General features: G+C 43.2%; 2 protein-coding genes across 2 annotated transcripts in view; both read left to right on the top strand.

Annotated features, from left to right (window-relative positions):
• Window positions 1–10,235, top strand: part of evlb (Enah/Vasp-like b) — a 35,363-nt gene extending 25,128 nt beyond the window's left edge. The window contains exons 4-13 of the mRNA XM_071912467.2: window positions 2,925–2,991; window positions 5,323–5,390; window positions 5,846–6,099; window positions 6,526–6,626; window positions 6,841–6,877; window positions 7,193–7,244; window positions 8,420–8,480; window positions 8,573–8,633; window positions 8,793–8,850; window positions 10,024–10,235. Of these exons, the coding sequence (XP_071768568.1) occupies window positions 2,925–2,991; window positions 5,323–5,390; window positions 5,846–6,099; window positions 6,526–6,626; window positions 6,841–6,877; window positions 7,193–7,244; window positions 8,420–8,480; window positions 8,573–8,633; window positions 8,793–8,850; window positions 10,024–10,061 (797 nt within the window). The 3' untranslated portion in view covers window positions 10,062–10,235. The remainder of the gene's footprint in view (window positions 1–2,924; window positions 2,992–5,322; window positions 5,391–5,845; window positions 6,100–6,525; window positions 6,627–6,840; window positions 6,878–7,192; window positions 7,245–8,419; window positions 8,481–8,572; window positions 8,634–8,792; window positions 8,851–10,023) is intronic.
• A 2,579-nt stretch (window positions 10,236–12,814) lies between these two features.
• On the top strand, window positions 12,815–17,866 carry yy1b (YY1 transcription factor b). The gene is made up of 5 exons (XM_071912454.2): window positions 12,815–13,464; window positions 14,371–14,521; window positions 15,380–15,440; window positions 16,017–16,175; window positions 16,736–17,866. Exons 1-5 carry the CDS (start codon window positions 12,933–12,935, stop codon window positions 16,916–16,918), a joined length of 1,086 nt encoding a protein of 361 aa, XP_071768555.1. The 5' UTR covers window positions 12,815–12,932; the 3' UTR covers window positions 16,919–17,866.
• Window positions 17,867–19,759: the final 1,893 nt, after the last annotated feature.

Genomic DNA, 19,759 nt, shown 5'->3' with positions numbered 1-19,759 from the left:
GGAAATACAGCAAGAGTGCCAACAGCTGGAGTTGTGTGATGCTTCTATGTGTCTGTTGTGTTTGAGGAACATGTGTGTTGAGTCCTGTACATGCTTGTTGTGTCCATGTATGTGCAGTATATACAGTATATGTGTGTGTGTGTGTGTGTGTGTGTGTGTGTGTGTGAGGGAGAGGAAGGGGTCATTTGTTTGCATGTCTGTGGTCAAACAAGTGTGTGTGTGTGTGTGTGTGTGTGTGTGTATGGGGCAAGGTAGCAATGTGCTGGCTGTTCAGGCAGGCATGAGTCAGGCTCTTTTATTGTCCAGTGTTATTTTGGGTCTCTGTTACTTGATCAATGGCGGCCATTAGCACCATCCAGTTGCCAGAGAGGCACTTGCAATAGGTGTGAGCAGTAGAGGGTGTCGTGAGTGAGTGTTGACCCTGAAAAGTGACTAGGTAGAGCTGTAAAACTGTTATGTAAGGGACAGCTTTTATTAGACAAAGGGTGCAGGATTCTTGGAAGCCTATTCAATTAATCACTGAACAAGCCCCTTCCAAGGACATTACTGTTTCTGCTTCCTATAATTGGCACCAGCTACCTGTTAGCGTTTGTTAGCCAAGGAAACTAAATCAAAAGGGAATGAAACCGTTAACACTGCAAGGTTTTTCATTTACTTCTATAAACTGGCAACAGGAGAATAAGTTATTTCATTTAATTCTTCAATTCTAAAAGGAGGCTGGTGCCAAGAAACAAAAACCTTAGAGCGCAAATTCTGCACCTTTCATTTTGGTTAAAGGAGGGAAGATGAATATCGTCCGGGAGGATTTGAGAAGTGAGAGGAGTCTCATTCACACTGATTTGAGTGTAATCCCTAAATTGACGTCTTCTTGTACTCATCTTATCCTGTCATAAATTAATTACGTTCTCTATCTCTCTCTCCATCTATAGATCTCATTTATGGTATTAAATGGATTACATTACAATTGCCTTGTACCTCATATCACATTATAAGCAAGAGTGGGAGACAGAGATAGAGACATAGCGAGAGATAGAGAGTCACAAAGCTTCTATTGTCCTTAGAGAACCAGAAAATGTTGGTAATCTCCAGTCCCACGAGTCTCCTCTCCTGTGTTCTCTGTGGATCGATGAACTGGCTTCACTTCCTTTGTCCCAAAACTGTCTCATTTGCATTTCACTCCTTCGCTCCTCTGATCTTGACGAAATTTGGAGGGATGATGCATTCTCTCTGTGTCCCAGTATTTTAACAAATTACAATGATTTGCCTAATGGGGGTGCTGTAATTAAAGGTCAAAATCTTTAACTCAAATATGAATTCTCAGACACCGCTGGTCCCATTTTGACGAAACTTGGAGGGATAATGTGTTTTGTCACTGTGTTCTGCCGTTTGAAAAATTACAGTAATTGGGCTGATGTGGACACTATAATTAAAGGTCAAAATTTTAAACTTTGAAAAGGCAAAATCAGACTGGTCTGATTTTGATGAAATTTAGAGGGATGATTGTTACTGATTGGCCCAAGGGGCGCCTGCATCATTCGTGGGGGACGACATGTTTCACTTTATTTTCATGTCTTTACTATCGTTTTTAATCAGATAGGCCTATAAAGAGCGTTGTAGCTTTTTTCATGAGTGCTACACAAAAAAGTTTGTCCCCATTATCTTTTTTTTACTCCAATAACTTATCCTATCCTGGATGACATTGCGCTACTCTGTCTGTGAACTTTGACCCCGCCAGCAGATGTTACAGGAGCTGCGGCGCACCGTGTTGTCACTGCCGCGGCAACCACAGCCATCGGAATGTCCTCTGTTTCCAATTAAGGCCTGTCTGCTTGCAGAGGGGCAAACACACACCAGACCTCGCTCACCCCAACTGCCACTCTGCTTTTAGTTTACATAAGGCTTACCAACAGGCCTTCTGTCGCTGGCTTGCATTTCATCACAGATGTAACATTTATGGGTCTGTGGCTGAGTCGTGTGTGTGTGTGTGTGTGTGTGTGTGTGTGTCTGAGTGCTTGTGTGTGTGTGTGTATAGACTTATGTACATGTGTGAATGAGGTAAGAGTGCTGTGAGTGAGTGAGTGCCAGCTGGGCTACAGGTGGGGGGGGGGGGGAGAAGACCAAGGCCTCACTCACTTTTCATCAGTTAAAAGAACCAGATATTAGATGACACTCTGTTTGTGTGTGTGCATGTGTGTGTGTGTGTGTGTGTGTGTATGACGGGGGTTGCCTGCTTGTGTGTGTGCCAAGGGTATATTGTTCTCAGACAGCAGTTCAACTTCGGTATTGTGAATCCAATGGAGGGTCATGTATCCTCAATAGAGCGCTATGGGTAACACGAGGAAACAGATCAGTCTCTGTCTACTGCGCAAACACTAACCACAGTCTGCTATGACAATAAAAACGTCAAAAAATCAATTTGTTCATTCACCTATGTAATATACATGCTTTTTACATTGCACATTATTTGTTATACAAGAAAGGTAGCTAGACCTCACATACAGTGCAAGAAGTGGGCAAGGCCCAGTACAACAATTACTGGAGTAGTTCATAATATGCAAAACTCATTGAGACAAAGTGGCATGGTGTGGTAATATGAAAGTGACATACAAGTGACGGGGATCAAGGAAAAAGCCTTGTATTTGCGGCTAAGGAGACAGACAATCCCTTTTAAATAGCTACTAATGCCACTGCCAGTGAATATTTATTTTTCATACAATGCTTCCAACTGCTATTTATCACAGGGAAACCTTTTGATTGCCTGTAAATTCACTATCACTGGATAGTTATTTGTCTTCACTGACATTAATTTCAGCTAACATTACAGCACCTGTAATGGAATAATGTCAACTCTCTCTCTCTCTCTCTCTCTCTCTCTCTCTCTCTCTCTCTCTCTCTCTCTCTTTCATTTACTTCTCCATCTGTAGGTCCAGCTGTGCAGCGCCAAGTCCAGAATGGACCAACTTCAGATGAGATAGAAGCTCAGAGAGCAAGGTAAAGTTCATCGGTGGACTGCAAATGCTCAGTTGACAACGTACCAGCGTAAACTCTTATAAATATTGAATGGTACAAAACGGTAAAAAGAGAGAAACACCGGAGACGAGCAGCACAACAAAAGCACAGTGATACATTCAGAGTGACACTCAAAGGACTTTACCTCGAAAAAAGATAAAAGAGACGCTTGGCTAAAATTAGAGCTTCCCAAAGTTGACATGACATTCACTGTCTGAGCGTTCGCAAAATGTTTACCACCAACACTTGCAGTGTTCTAGCGTGGGAGTGACGGCTTGCATTCGTGGTACTAGACATTTACTGAATTATCTCCAAACCAGTGGGCGAACTTTCTTTCACAAAGAGAGAGGGAGAGGGAGTATGAACTCTAGCAATTGAAATAACCAGACAGCAACCTTTTTTTTCCCTCTCTTCTCTCTCTGGTCCCCCTCCTCCCCCCCCGCTGGCTCCTGACAGGACCAGCTCCCAGGGGTGACTGTCAGACAAAGGAAGTGAGCTAAAAACAGCTAAAAACACAAAGAGCACATAGTCACAGTGGCAGATTGCAGCATACATGATAATGGATGAGTAGTATTTGAGATTATGCTTGCGGCTGTTTCCATGGCTTACTAAGCGACCGGCTTTTTGTTTCCACTCACTTTGGCTACTCTCTTTCTCTCTCTCTCTCCCATTTTCCTCTCTCTCTCTCTCTCTCTCTCTCTCTCATCTCCCCACCAGAGACTGACACAGACACAACTAGGTCTTTGTTGCCGTTTTTAAAGCTATTTCAGCTCTGCCTATCGGTTCATCCAAATGCCAAATGCCGGGGCTTAAGAGAACAAATATGATGGGAGTTACGGCTCCATCTGATCCCATGTCTGCTAAACTGTACCTCTGCTCTGCCCCAGTGCTGCACAAAGGATTATGACTGTGATTGTGGAGGAAGATTGTGCGCTTGGGTTTTTTGGTGTGTGTGTGTGTGTGTGTGTGTATGGATGTTTATGTGTGTCAGCGCTCGCAAATGAATTCGACTGAGCTCTCTCCAGCGGCGGCGAGGCAGCTATTGCTCAGCAGCTCTGCGCCTGCTGCGTGTGCTGCTGTCACACCGGGGAGGCTGCTGGCTCAGCACATCTCCCCCCTCTCTCTCTCTCTCTCTCTCTCTCTCCCTCTCTCTCAACACACAGCTGGAAAATTCCACTTCCTCCCTGTGAGCCATCTCTCCTCTCCCCGCTCCGAGTCCTGACATATGCTTCTCACATCAGAAGAAGCAGGGTATGGGGGGGGGGGATGAGGAAGGCAGGAAAGGTGGGTAGGGGAGAAGATGGACGGAGATGAAGGAGGGAGTGAAGTGGGTTTGGACAGGCGGGGAGGAAGATGTTTATACTTTAATGGTACAGGTGTGCAGCAAAGCCACGAAGCCGTTTGAAATGTGTAGACAGGTAGATGGCTTCACGTCTCACAAAGCCCCTCAAACCACCTGAGGCACAGCGAGGCGGAGAGGAGGAGACGACAAGAGGCGCAACTGGGATGTCAGCTTAGGCACATTGCACTCGAAGGTTGGCTTTTTGTCTCCGACTGAAACGCTGGCTGGAGCTATGATACAGTAATTACTGACATGCTGACTGACTGAGTGCCGGCTTGCTGTCACTCTGAAGGCTGTTGCTGGAAGACGGTGAGATGGAGTCATCGTAGAAGCGCCACTTTTTACGTTTGCTTCATGCTGCATCACTGTTGCCCAAGAGGAATTGTTGTAAAAATCCTGCAAGAACATCACTGAGTATACTAAAAGCTGCAGTAGGCAAGATATTTATGTAAAAATACACCTGTCTTATCAGCCTAAATGACAAAGTAGGGCTGCAACAGAAAAGAGGGACTTATCCCCCCTAATTGAGATGCCGATTTGCCCAAATTAATTTCTTGTGTCAGGTATGGTGTGAAATGTTGTTGGTCCACATGAAGTCATGGATCAAAACTCGAAAAGCAAAAACCACAACTTGCTCCTAAACAGCAGCGAATGAGCACTCTGTCCAGAGAAAGCTGGATGGTTGAACCTGCTGCGAAAAGATTTTCTTCACCACCTCCTCCCCTGCCAGCCAATAAGAAGAAGAAATTTAGGTCCAAGGAGTGTGCAGTTTACTAAAGTTGTCTTACAGTATTTCTCAAAATTCAGACAGTTACCTTTCCCTCTCCTTTGGGCCTGCTGATGTGCAAAGTTTCCTTGTGCAACTTTAAGTTCTGTTTCCTTAGGATGGTAAAATGTTGGTGTCTTGGATAAGACTTGAAGAAGACTTCTAGTATCAAGCGACCAACTGTGTTTCCTTCTTGTCCCTTTAGGCAGATGATGGAGCAGCAGCAGCAGATGCAGGCGCACATGGAGCGGGAGCGACGATCCTCCAACTCAGGTACTCAACTGAAGATGCTTTGTTCATATTGTCAAAGTTTTCTCTCATTTACAATAGAAAGTGAAGCTTCCGCACACCTGGGGAGCAGGTGACAGGTGTGTAGGAGAAAACTGTAGTCCAGAAGGGAAAAAAAGCAGAAAAAAAAACAAAAAACACATTGCAAAACATTGTTTTATTAATCAAGTATCCCATGCAAGTGTAGATAACAGTGTGCAGGACGTTGTTGTCCAGTCATCTCCAAAATGTCAACTTTTCAGGAGTTTCATGAGACCAAAGGTGGTAGAATTTACTCAACCCATAGAGGACCATGTAATCCTTCAGTTTTTGTTAAAACATGTGCATCTGAACCCAAACATGTGCCACCAACGCTCATACAGTTTACAGTTACAGCACAACATAAACTCAGCAGGTCGAGTCTTCTGCACCCTCTTAGGTCTCCAACTCTCTGTCCCCAGGTTCTCCTTTCCAAGGCCACCCTGCGGTGCTCTCCGTGGCCCCCCCTGTAGTACCTCCCCCCATGAACATCATGGGCGGCGGCCCTCCTCCCCCTCCGCCGCCCCCGGGACCTCCTCCGCCCTCGGCAGGGGCGCCCCCACCTCCTCTCCCCCCGCCGCTCCCCATGGGCGGAGGGAGCCACGGGGACGAGCCCCCCGCCCAGACGGGACTCGCCGCTATGATCGCCGGAGCCAAACTGCGCCGCGTTCAAAGAGTGAGACGCCGTTTTATCTTCCAGGCTTTGATGTGTTGATGAAAGTCGATGTGTTTATACATGACGGGTACAACCGGATTATCTCTACCCAACCTGACTGAAGTAGTTGAAAATATGAAGTAACTTTTAAGTAGTTTCAGTCAGTTTACTATAGTACGGATTACACAGTTATAAATCCAATTAACAGATTATTAGGCTGTGTGTAAACATAATGAGTTCTAATACTCTCTGATACTTTCAACCTGAATAACCTACACATTTTAAAGATGGGAGAGAGAGAGGGCATGCAACACTGAGAGTACATGGTAATCATATGCACCTGAATCAAGGAGGGTCCCTAATCCACACATTGATCTATGTCTCCTCTCCTCTCCTCTCCTCTCCTCTCCTCTCCTCTCCTCTCCTCCTCCTCTCCTCTCCTCGCAGCCTGAGGACAGCTCCTCTTCAGGCGCCAAAAATGATGCCAACCGAACAAGTGGAGGGAGCGGAGGACTGATGGAGGAGATGAACGCTCTGTTGGCACGAAGGTCAGAGCATTGAGTCAAGGAAACCTCAAAGCCATTTCCCATCAATTTCCTATAGCCACATTACACTGAACTCTCTTCACTGAACCCTTTATTCAACGGGAAGTGTGTGATTCATCAGTGATCATTACACTGGTTATGACTATTGATCTGCTTTGAGTTGAATGAATCAGTAAATGCTTGGTTCTTACTTGAGGCCTCTTCTTGCCCCCAGAAGGAAAGCAGCTTCAGAGAAGCCTGAGGACAGCCAAAATGTGAGTGGAAGGGAGGGTTGGTTACAATGCATAAAACTACCAGGATGATGATGATGTTGGTGGTGCTTAGAATAATGGGCATGATGATGATTATTACTATTTTATTGTATCTTAATTTGAATTATTGATAAAAACAGTGATTATGATAATGATTGAAATTATTAAAAAAAACACAAAGAAGAGAAACGAAGAAGAGAAATCTGTACTTGGTTCATAAAAACATCTTACCACAAAACAAACAGATGATGATGATGATGATGATGATGATGATGATGATGATGATAACGGATGATTGTTCTCCATGTCTTCCTGCAGGATGACCCAAATTCTCCTTCACCCAGCACTCGGGGTGGACAGAATGCCACAGGTGAGAAAACTACACACGCACACACACACACACACACACACAAGCACACAAAAAGCATTGTGTATTATGTATGAGATGGGAGTCTCCTGTAGGCTCAACAAACAGCAAACCACAGACACAAACAAACATATTCAATTCACTCTGGGGGAAAACGGGTCTTTCACTTGTTTAACAGCAGACTTGGATAGAGGTGAGACTCACTGTGCTGTGGAGGTCCTTGAGGCCGACTCCATAGAAAATGAAGAATGATTTTTTTTCACTGTTAATTCAGTTGATACAGTCTATATACCTATGTATATATGTATGTATATTTATATAAGAATGTATGTATTAGGGGAGGCTGGTCAATAGAGGATAGGGAGAATGATACACCAATAGATTTCACTTTTTAGATAAAACGGTCTCTGATGTAGACGACATGGCGTCACGTTGAGATATTTCCAGTGCAGCTACAATGGAGTTTGACAGGAGAATTTTTTTTCAGCTATTTAAAACAACAATGGTAAAATTTTTGTGTCAGTCTCTCAGGATCAAAGAGTAAGGGCTTTTTTCTAGACTCACCATTTTACACCGACGTTTAACAGTCATACAGGGAGAAATCCATCCTAGAAGAAGCAGAGATACTAGTTTCTCCACTGACAGTAGCCTCAATACGATGCAGAATGCAATGCAGCCACAAGACGTGATGCATTTTCAGTAAGGGGGTGCGACACTCACTTTTTCTCGACTGGAAAAACTCTCACCTCCACTATCACTATCACTATTGCTCTCTCCGCCTACACATATAAGCCACAAATCACTAACTGAAGTAGAAGAAGAAGAGGCAGGATGAGAGAAAGTGGATACAGCAAAACAGTAAATTACAACACTACATCACACAATAACTCCTGGAAAGCAGTGAACATCATAAATCGATGATATCTAACAGTGTAAGAGTGTCCGGCGGTGGATTTTTCCTTTTAACAGCCATACATTTTTGGGCCATACCCTTTTCCTCTGCAATTTACCAAACTCATGCTTGCATTTTACCAAGCCCTGTCCTTAACTTTTTGAGTCACAGTCCCCACTGATACATGTGAATGTGGGATCTTCTCCTTGGAAATGTCAGTGGACCCTTGCTGTAAATGACCACTGGTTATCCCATCCTTGCCTAACGCTGCTGCTCTGTCCTTTAGATGGAGCAAAGAAGCCGTGGGACCGAGCTAACTCAGCAGAGAGGTCATCGCTGGTTTCAAGGTGAGAGCTGGAAGCACCGCAACTCATTGAATATGTCTGTTAACAGCAAATAACGGCAATGAATCTAATAGAATGTGATTTTTATTATGCAGGGTACGACCTGTGGGAAGTAGCAGTGACACAGACGCCGTAGACCTCGATAGAATGAAACAGGTAAAGGAAACACACAGTAATAACTAGACTATAAACTAATTTGGCTGACAAAATCCTAATTCCACTTTTCACTGTACACACTTTACTGTGTACACAGATTTCTGCAAATATATATGTGAGATCCATTATGAACAATAATTTTTTGTTGTGTTTCACCAGGAAATCTTGGAAGAGGTTGTCCGTGAATTGCACAAAGTGAAGGACGAGATCATTGATGGTATGTTCCACTATGTTCCTCTATAAACACACAGTGAGAAATCAGGCCACTTGTGTAGGATCATTGTTTCTCTCTCTTCTAATTTGTGTTAATAGCTACTTCATTGGGAACTTATCAAATGGGATAATAGGAGAGGAGTTATGTAGTTGTGTTGAGTTGCAACCACTAGGTGGCACCAGAGATTTAGACAGACAGACAACTAAACAGTGGAATGAAGCCTGAACACTGACTCACCTGCATAGGAACATTGAGAACATTTTAGTTATGTCAGAGTCAAGTCAAATGTCAAAGTCTGACTCTCTAGATTAGTGAACAACCTGCTGCTGGGAAACGTATATTCTATGATGCAAAGCTCATAATACACAGCATTTGTACGTAAAATGAATACACAATTGTAGCAACTGATAAAATAACTGCTGGATAATGTTAGAACCTGTCAAAATGTAATAAAATGTCCCTCTAAATGGGTTGAAAATACAATAAAACTTGTTAATGTAGGCCTAATAAATTTCCAAATTATGTAATCTTCAAGCTTCAGATTATTACATTACCTGGCAATTACATTATAAAGATTGTAATATATATTACATATTTTATTGCAATATTAAAATAAAAATTACTATCAATTACAAATTAAACCTGTTAATGGAATAAATTCCGAGATAATGTAATACAATCACATTATTACATTAACTGGCAATTGACTTCATAAAGAGGGGTATGTGATAACTTGGGTTATTACATTATTAGTCAATATTATTATTATTACATGATTGGTTGAAAATATACTACTATTATAAAGTAATAATTGCAATAAAGTAATGTGATTTATTACATTATTCAGCAATTTCTTTCAACAAGTTTTATTACATTTTCAACCCATTTAGAGGGACATTTTATTACATTTTGACCAGTTATTACATTATTACTTGCTACAATTTTAACATTGTGACCATCAGTATGTTTTCATGCCACATTTGTAAGTCTCACCATGTTATTTACATTTTGTTTTACTTGTCAATTTCCATCCCCATTGAATGCAATATGTCCTTTTTATCCCCTCCAGAGGTTGTATCATCACCTTAACTTTGTCCCCATGTTTTTTCTCTCTCTCTCTCTCTCTCACTCTCTCTCTCTCTCTCTCTCTCTCTCTCTCTCTCTCTCCGCCTGCAGCCATTAGACATGAACTCAGTAGAATTAGCACGACATAATCTTTCAGAGCCACTCCCCCGACGCGCCCCACCTTTTGGAACCATCGCCCCTGCAGCAGCTGCTGCGGCCCGGAGGAAGAGGAGTCAGGAACGGAGGCCCCAAACTGTGACATCTACTCTTTCTGTTTCTGCTGCGGTGTCGAAGCAATGTGGCAACGTTGCTGCGGCACTTCAGAAATGTCTCTTTAACATTTTGGTTTGGTTTTTTTGTTTGGAGAGGAAGACGTGAGCGGGGCGCACACTCTCGCACTGATTACTCTGATTTCTTTAAAGTCTCTGTCTGTCTGTTCGCCCAGTTTGCTCCTCTGTCCTCGGCCTAAAGGAAAATGGATAAAATTCAAATGTTTCTTTTTTTTGTTTTGCTTTTTTTCAGAAGTTTGTTTTAAAATGTTGTTATTATTGCTATCATTTTCATTATTATTACTATCATTTTTATGATTGTCAATGTAATGATGTTAATATGAGTAGTAGTAGATTAGTGAGTACAATGGTAATAATGGGGAAATGATAATGAGAATATGATAGTAATGATAATGGTGATAAACATTATTGCACATCATTTTATGTCAGCCTTTTGTATTTTATATTGGTCGTTTTCATTTGGTTTTGTTTTAGATACGATTACAAGCACATATTCCTTTCTCATCATCTGACCTGGAAAATTTTTTAAAAAGTTTTTTATCCTTTTCGCCAACACAGCTGTGTGTGGAATCATGACTGAAAAAGACCTGAAACAGAAGGTGGAATAAACTATTGTTCTTTGGATATTGCAAATCTTATGAACAAAAAAAATAATACACCAGAGTATTTGTGATCATGTTGTTAATAAAATGTTTATTGGCTGCAAGGATATGGTGAAGTATTGTTCATTTTATTATTTCCTTTTATGACAAAAGTGCTTCCTGGTTTGACAACGAAAAAAAAAGATACACACTAAGTTTAAAATGAATTCAAATAAAACTGTGAACAATGTCTTGGATAAATGAGGCCGTCTCTTTCATTTTGTCTATTTCATGGTTGTTTGTGTGCTGTTTTGATGCCAGTCTGCCGCTTATGTCTGGCTGTTATTTCTCCTTTCAGTTTTGATTGTTTTGAAATGCCTCTCCATCGACATAAGGCCCTGGGCTTATTGAGTGGGTGCAATATGTTACAGCTGCTGCAACACAGAGAACTGTGAAACATCTGAGCCGTTTCTGTGCTAATGCCATTATTGTGTTATACAAGTGTTACAGTGTAGGATGCTGTAGTAATAGGATGACTATTGGGGTTCTGTTATACTCACCTGCCCTCCAGAAACATTTAAGTAGATTCAAGAGATGAACAATACAAATAATGCAATGTATAGCATATTTAGTTTTTCCCCTGCAGTGTGTTATGACTGCTATTCCAAAAAAAAAAATAGTTGTCATAATAATTTACAGCTATTAAATTCCTCCTATGTTTGTCATTTGGTTATAAGATAAATTCATAGATTCAATATAACTGCTGCAGTTACAAAACCCTTGACTATAAGATGTGATATATGAGTTTGCTGCAGCCTCTGCCAGTGTTACATACTGCTATTTTTTTTACTTTAGTATGCCAATTACCTACCTGCTTACCTATCTATCTATCTATCTATCTATCTATCTATCTATCTATCTTCCTCCACTGGTTTCAAGGTCTTGGTGGAAACATGAAGGTAGGTAGCAGGAAGATTAAAATGGGTTCTCACTTGTCCTTACAGATATTAATATCAAAAGCTATTGGGTATCTTATGTTTCCACAGCCTTCCATGTACCTGCGACATATGGCAGGCTGAATAAACTGAAACTAATGAGAAAACAAGGCACATATTGCTAGATTAGCTCACATAATAGCCCACAAATTATGTTTGGGTTTGTGAAAAAAAAAAAGAGAAAATGTGATTCGCTTTAGAATTGATGATTCATACTTGATTCAGTTAAATTGAATGTAAATGGGTTTTTAACACAGAACAAACTAGATTAGTGCTAGTTCTCTGGAGTGTGGCTTTGGGAGGGAGTTGTTCATGTTGACAAATGTTGATTCATACTGAAGAGCGGCAAGGCCTTACTAAACCAGAGCAAAGTGAGAGGTATTCCCCTTCAGACTCAGCTTTGGTCATGCATATTTGTAATGCAGCAGGGGCAGAATGTGTCTGTCTCCATACTGCCACCTGCAGATCAGACAGGTCAGAACTGATAATAAAAATCAGATGAATAACCCAGTCTACTCTTCTCTTTTTAGACTGGCTGGTAGGATGCAGTGACTTTTTTTGCAATGATAAGGCTTTTATCTGTGGTGCAATAAGATGTTGGGCTTATTGTGTGGTGGTGGTGGGGTTTTCTACCTCATGCATTGACAGAAAGTAGAAATATAGTATATATTGATAATAGGAGACTCCTGGAGGGGGCCAAAGTAGGGGCCGGAGACCCCCAGGGGGAGTATTTAGAAAGAGATCAATTTTGTATTATTGCATTTAATAAAAGTTAGCCCAGTGAGAGAACAGAAGAATGACTAAAAAAAATGAATATTCTCATCAGAGGTTTCACTCTCTTCCTCCCTGCGTACAGCATAAATTATGTACAAAATCATATTTAATAAATATCTAAACCCCATATCTATTTAGGGGTCTCCGGCATGGGAAAAGTTTGGGAACCCCCTATTATTACCAGGTTCATCGAAGTCTCGCGATGTTTCGAGATGAGAGCATAGTGGCGACGAGAAGTGGCGTGGGACGGAGTGAAGAGAGTTGTTATCGAAGAGGGAGAACAGACAGAGGCAGGAGCAGGGGGTGTGTTTGTGGGGCCAAAAAAAAAAAACCGAGCACAACACGGCGTGAATGAGAGAGGCAAGCTGGCGGAATTCAACATGGCATCCGGAGATACGTTGTACATTGAGGCGGACGGCTCGGAGATGCCGGCCGAAATAGTGGAGCTACACGAGATAGAGGTGGAAACGATACCGGTGGAAACTATCGAGACCACGGTGGTCGGGGGAGACGACGACGACGACCAGCCCATGATCGCGCTCCAACCGCTGGTCACGGACGACCCCAACTCGATCCACCACCACCAGGAGGTGATCCTGGTCCAGACCCGGGAGGAGGTGGTCGGCGGGGACGACTCGGACCTGCACACGGACGGCGGGTTTGAGGACCAGATCCTCATTCCCGTGCCGGCTCCCGGAGTGGAGGACGAGTACATCGAGCAGACTTTGGTGACTGTTGCCGGGAAAAGCTCGGTGGGTCGGATGAAACGAGGAGGCGGCGGCAGCAGTGGGAAGAAAGCTGGGAAAAAGAGCTATTTAAGCGGTGCGGAGGCTAGCGGTAGAAAATGGGAGCAGAAGCAGGTGCAGATAAAGACACTGGAGGGGGAATTCTCTGTTACAATGTGGGCGTCGGGTAAGTAACGCTAGCCTGGCTCTATCTGTCAGCTCCAGTAGCTCGTACACCCCGCATTGTTCATGCTTGGTTGTTAGCCGTTGCATGAGGCCTTGTTGCAGGGCGTTGTCCTCCTGCACCAGACTAGTTCCTGGAGTGGTCCGTCGCACCGCCAAAGCAAGCGCAAATAATGCAAGTTTTCGATGCAAAAACGCGCTGTGGCAGATTGAAATGTTTTTGTTTTGAAGGGAGGCCATGTTTTAGGTGTTGCTGGGCGCCGCCATATTCCCCGAGACTAGTAAGTATGGCGGCGGCCCGAAAAAATGGCGATAGTTCGGGCAGGCAGAGATGGCGGCGGCGCTTCGGGGAGAGAGAGCAGAGCACACTGCTGGGTTTAGGATATCAGCAGGCCGCAAACTGTGGCGCACATACAGTCACCTGCAGCTGGCGTGCACTTGGAGAATAATGCGGGATGTGCGGGAAGTTTATTGTGAATGTAAATTTGTGCCAGTTATTATTTAGCCAGCAAATCGTTTAGCTCTTAGCCATGGCTGCTGGTGATAGTAAGTTAACCAGACAGCCCGTAACGTCTAGATCACCGTCTGTGTAAAGTGTTGACGGTGCTGCAGGTTTCAATTTGCAATGTAATTTTATTAACCACAGTCACTGATCATTAGTGTGCCATTATGAGCCGCAGCAGATGGACTAATATTGGCTAAGATGTTAGGTTATCAGTAGTAATGGTTACCTAAATCTCGTGTTAAAATTATAATTAAAATGTAATGCATTATGTAATAACTTATTACTCAGTATATCCTGCTGGCTGAGGCGGCTGCAGATGTATTTGACCTCCTTAGACGTGTAGCTAGGGAAATGCCAGTATGTTATCGGTTCAGTCTCTACAATGTGTTCTAGATGACAATAAAGACATTGACCATGAGTCAGTGGTAGAAGAGCAGATCATCGGGGAGAACTCCCCCCCGGACTACTCGGAGTACATGACGGGGAAGAAGCTGCCCCCTGGCGGCATCCCGGGCATCGACCTGTCAGACCCCAAACAGCTGGCCGAGTTTGCCAGGTGAGTGTGTGTGTGTCTGACTGTGCCTGTTATCCCTAAGCAAACACACCCGTTTCCCGAGAAAAGCACACACAATTGACACGTACTAGAATGAATATTTCACACAGGAGAAGGCTGTCATTTGTGCAGCAAGATAACACCATGCAGTGTATCTTGAATCACGATGAATTGTTAGTCAGATATGGTGCCAGACTAGGGGAACAGTTTGTCCCTGGCACTCTGTACAGTCACCACTCTTTCGCTACTCTTTTGCAAGTGTTTATCAGGAAAAGCAATAAAAAATGATGCTCATAACATTACGGTCCAAAAGTGTCTTGGGTCTTATTGCATTCACCAGAATCCATAGCTGTCCAGTGCAGTCAGACAGGTTGTTGACTGTCATCAGATTGCTCTCTGTACTCTAAAGGAGTCACAGTTTAGGGCCTTTTGGTCCAAACCCAGCCTTGTAAGTGCTGGTCAGTTTACTAGAGAGCAGGCTTACATTTTATTAAGAGAACATAGTTTGTTCACAAGGTCCCACAGAACCACATTACATTTTTCATGGTGTGTTTTTTATTATTTGCTTTAATTACTTGCACTCTTAACAGTTGTCCACAAACCTACCTACCTACACACACACACATACCGCCACCTGGGGTATAAAATTTGAAGTGAGGCAACTGTTACCTTGACAGAAAGCCTTGCCCGGCTGCTGGCTATTGATTAACACTAAAAAATCGACATCTAAACTGGACTAAGAGATGGACTGTGTTAAAGCTCTGTGTTAAAGGGTTGGCCTTGATGGTGTGTGTGTGTGTGTGTGCGCATGTCTGTTTTGTGGTTATTAAACTCTCGACCCATGTCGGTTTTTTTAAACAGGATGAAGCCCAGGAAAATCAAAGAGGACGACGCTCCCAGGACGATAGCTTGCCCTCATAAAGTGAGTGTGCTGACCCGACTCCGAGAAACCTTCCCACCACTTGACTAACATCTGTTACCATGAATGTAATGGTTCTCTATGGGATTAGTAGTCTTATGTTGTTGCTTTGTTATTTTCCGTGAAATCGAGAATTTCTTGAAAGGTTATTTCAACATGGAGAAAGCGCTGGGGTGTATGGATTTCTGTGTACTTACAAGAAAAATCAAACTCTATTTGAACCCTACATGTTTGACTACTGTGCTGAGGTTTCCTCGCTCTATGGGCAGAGTAGTTGGTATCACCACAAGTGGATTGGATTTTATGTGAATAATGGAGGATTGAAGCTTTTTTAAGTGTACACTTACACAACAAGGCAGTTGCACCCCTGTTCAGGATCCTAATTCAAAGAAAAGTTAGTAGATGAATTATTTGGAAACCTGATGAAAGCAAAGGATACAAAGCACAACACATTTTATATTTGTATTTGTGTACAAGAGGAAAAAAAACACTGCTTTTAAGCACCGTCTTAAGAGTTAAAACCCCTGTTGAGACTTGTGTTGTTTGCTAACCCCGTGCTGCACTGTCTTTCCCCCCCAGGGCTGCACAAAGATGTTCAGGGATAACTCAGCCATGAGGAAGCATCTCCACACCCACGGGCCCCGCGTGCACGTCTGCGCCGAGTGCGGCAAGGCCTTTGTGGAGAGCTCCAAACTCAAACGGCACCAACTTGTTCACACGGGGGAGAAACCCTTCCAGGTTGGCATCTGCACACACCGCACCCACACACAGTTATATTTACATTGCATTTACATTTTAGGTATTTAAGCCTATCGTTCTCTGTCTGTCAAATAAGCACACTCATACACAGTCAAAATTCAAGCTAAGGGGAATGGAACAACTAATTGCTCACTTACAGGGTCCAGAAATAACAAGCAGCAAGCGGTAAATGCCAGTATAATTTGTCTATGGCGGATAGATCAATACGCGCCACCCGCCACGCCGACTGGTAACATTTTGAGACATTTGAATGCCTCGGTTAAATAGTCTTTTGCTTGTAATTTGAATCCTGCACTTGATGAATTGCAAACATGATCCATTATGTGAGTGAGCAAATTTTAAATGAACACACACTACCTGCTTCTGTACACAGTGATTTCTGATTTCTATGAAGAATTATATTTTGGTAGGAAAAAATAATCTTGGTAGGGAATTTTTTTTAGTTTATCAGCCCTTGTCAGGTGTGCCAAAAAGTAACTTTCAGACGCTGCATCATCAACTTGAGTAATTATTCCCTTGTTCTCCTCTTTCCTCTTCAGTGTACCTTTGAGGGCTGCGGGAAAAGGTTTTCTCTGGACTTCAACCTGCGCACACACGTGCGGATCCACACTGGAGACCGGCCCTACGTCTGCCCTTTCGACGGCTGCAATAAGAAGTTCGCCCAGTCAACCAACCTAAAGTCCCACATCCTCACACACGCCAAAGCCAAAAACAACCAATGAGAACCCACCCACCAGCCTCAAGCCACACACACCCAGAAAAAAACACAACGCATCTTAGCAACACACGTGAAACCTCGTTTGAAGACGGAATGAAAAGCTTGAGACTTTTTGATTTAAAAAGAAAAAAAAAACAGAGAATAAAAGACTTGAAAAATAGTGAAATTCAACTAGTTTTCCTCCCTCCCCTTCTTCTGCTGTTGTATTGGCTGAGGAACACGGTGACTATTCCCCAAACGCCCGCCCCTGCCGCCACTGTCCTTCTCTTTCTCCAGTGGCGCTCAGTTGCCAGAAGATGGAACCCATGGACAAACATCAGAGACTATTTTTACCACAGAGCGAAGAGAGAAACAGCAATCTGTCCTTTTTTTATTTACTTTAAATTAATTTTGCTGCATAGCTTTTATTTTTTCTTTTCCTCCAAGTGTGCATATTGTACACTTAACTTGGGCTATGTTTACTAAAATTGTGATTTTCTTCTCCTGCGTTAAGAGATCTGTACCTATGATATGAAAGGCCTCGGCCTTGTGTGACCCGTTTCACATGTATGAGAAGTTAAAAAAAATCTGTTTGTTTGCATTTCCATACCTTCTTTGGTTGTATTTTTCTCTAACCACAAAATAACCTTGTATACTTGTATTGTATGGCTGTATTGAAATTATGTAGACATAGATAGAGGCGTGATTTAAAGTGTTAACCAATTAAACTTTTAGTCATGAGTTGCTTTATCTTTTCTATGGACTGTCTTTACACGGATAAATGAGTAATATTAACTTACTCAGAGCCTGTCTCAGTTAAAGTATCTGAAACGTACATTAAATTGACTGCTAGACCATCACTTTCTTTGTTAGAATGTAATGTACAGACGTCAACCATTAACTTCCTTTGTTGATATTTACACCCATGTATCTCAATTGCCCACAATAAAATGGGTCATTCCAACCCTGTTGAAATAGCCGAATGCTTTTACTGAGTGCATCTTGTTGATTGACGAGTGTTTGCTATTCATTTTAGACGCAAATGCTTTCTCGTATACATTAGTGCTAATGGCCAGACTGCAGCAATTATCCAAGCGTATAATCCTCCAGCCTGCTGGTGGTTATCAAGTCTAAATCTAATCTTATGTCTAAATTCCTATGGTTAGGGAATATCCCGTGTGCCGTCCCATGCATATGTATGTTTTTTAGGGAAATAAAAGCCCCAAATGTCTGTCTTCATTCATATTTAGCTTGCACACGTTCTAAAAGTTGCAGTGGCTCGGTGGGATTTCCTTCCTTCGCACGTCTCCACTTGCAAATTGGAGTTTACACTTAAGTTCATGCCTGTTCTGCTCAGGCAGCAGGATTACCACACTGTCTACCTCAGCGTCCTGCCAAGATGCTGCTGCCAGGAAGCCTTTGAGCCTGATCCTTGTCATCCTGCTGCAGACTCCCGACTCCCGCCCACACCAGCTTTCACTGCCACCTATTGGCTGTAAGTGGTAAAGACTTTAACCAGGGTGACGGCGCTGTCCATGGTGCTGAACCCATCTGCGCCCTTATTGTACAATAAAAGGGATCAGCTGTGATTAAAAGGCCGTGACCAAGCCTGCTCGTTTGAAGAGTTTCGTCTTGTATTCAAACAGCAGGAGTTCATTATCTGCATTTCTCCTCCTTCTCACTGTCTGTAGAGGTCTCAGTCTGAGGGTTAAAGAAAAGCAAAAGGGAGCCGAGTGGCTTTCTGTTTTTTTTTCCTGAAGAAATACATTGATTCAGCTCAAGTGCATTCCTGATGTCTTATCGGCTTTTTAGACACCGAAGAACTCAGATGCACCGCTGACTCGCTGCTTGAAATTCAGAGCCCGATGCACTTCCCTCTACCTGAGACCGCAACAGTCTGACTGGGGTTTAGCCCACACCGTCTGTGTGTGTGTGTGTGTGTGTGTGTGTGTGTGTGTGTGTGTGTGTGTGTCTGTGTGTGTGCGTGCGTGCGTGCGTGCGTGCGAGAAAGAGAGAGGGTGAGAGAGCAAGTTAGAAAGAGAAAGAGTATCTGTGTGTGCGTGTATATGTGCGTGCGTGCGTTTGTGTGCGTGTGTGTATGTGCCCCGCGTGCACGTGCGCGTGCGTGATGTGTTTAAAGCCCGATTCAGGCATGATTCCACTTGGGGGTCTCCTGCTTTTTTCTTTTCTTTTTTTTTTTCTAACGGAGCATTTATTCATGCGATTGGTTGTTTTGATTGACAAAGGCAGGGGAGAGTAAATGCGCTACTTGTTATGCAGCCGAAGTCTGTCAAGCCTCCAACACCTGCTCTCTCTCAGATGCTTATTTCATTATGGCTTCTCCCTCCCAGGAGCCAAGGCACTTGTTTTTTATCCTGTGCTGCGTGTTTAACCTGGATGTTATTCTCTCTCTCTCTCTCTCTCTCTCTCTCTCTCTCTCTCTCTCTCTCTCTCTCTCTCTCTCTCTCTCCCTCTCTCTCTCTCTGCTTCTTTGGCCAAGTCTTAGGCTATTTGCAGCGGAGTGTGATCTCAGCCACAATCTCTATACGCCTGGATTTTCTTTCATCAGTTTTCCCTCTGTCGCTTTCTCTCTCCCTCTCTTTCTCTGGCGGAGAGCAAACAAAGGTTTATCACACTGAACCAAACCGAGCAGCCCGGCACGAGGGCAGCCTGCTGCCGCTGCACTAAACCCTTCATCCGTGAATGTAGACTAAATCAGGAAATCCGTACAGATCGACCTGATCAGCCCTCTGTGGTTTATTATTTATTTTACATTTCTTGATAATATTCTTGCAGGACCCTTCTCTCGTCGGCGCTTCATGGGCGCCTGTGCCCGATAAACTGATTTTCATAGTCATAGGTAAAT

The sequence above is a fragment of the Centroberyx gerrardi genome, chromosome 18, assembly GCF_048128805.1.
Source record: "Centroberyx gerrardi isolate f3 chromosome 18, fCenGer3.hap1.cur.20231027, whole genome shotgun sequence".
NCBI classification, from domain to species: domain Eukaryota; kingdom Metazoa; phylum Chordata; class Actinopteri; order Beryciformes; family Berycidae; genus Centroberyx; species Centroberyx gerrardi.
The sequence above is the reverse complement of the archived record's forward strand: the minus strand, read 5'-3'. Positions and strand labels throughout refer to the sequence as shown.

What these genes read in the sequence shown, in the direction of transcription:
- yy1b (XM_071912454.2), top strand. Translation starts at nt 12,933, where the DNA reads ATGGCATCCGGAGATACGTTGTACATTGAGGCGGACGGCTCGGAGATG. An exon ending in TGTTACAATGTGGGCGTCGG is followed by an intron (nt 13,465 to 14,370) that starts GTAAGTAACGCT and finishes ATGACAATAAAG; the next exon opens with ACATTGACCATGAGTCAGTG. An exon ending in CAGCTGGCCGAGTTTGCCAG is followed by an intron (nt 14,522 to 15,379) that starts GTGAGTGTGTGT and finishes TTTTTTAAACAG; the next exon opens with GATGAAGCCCAGGAAAATCA.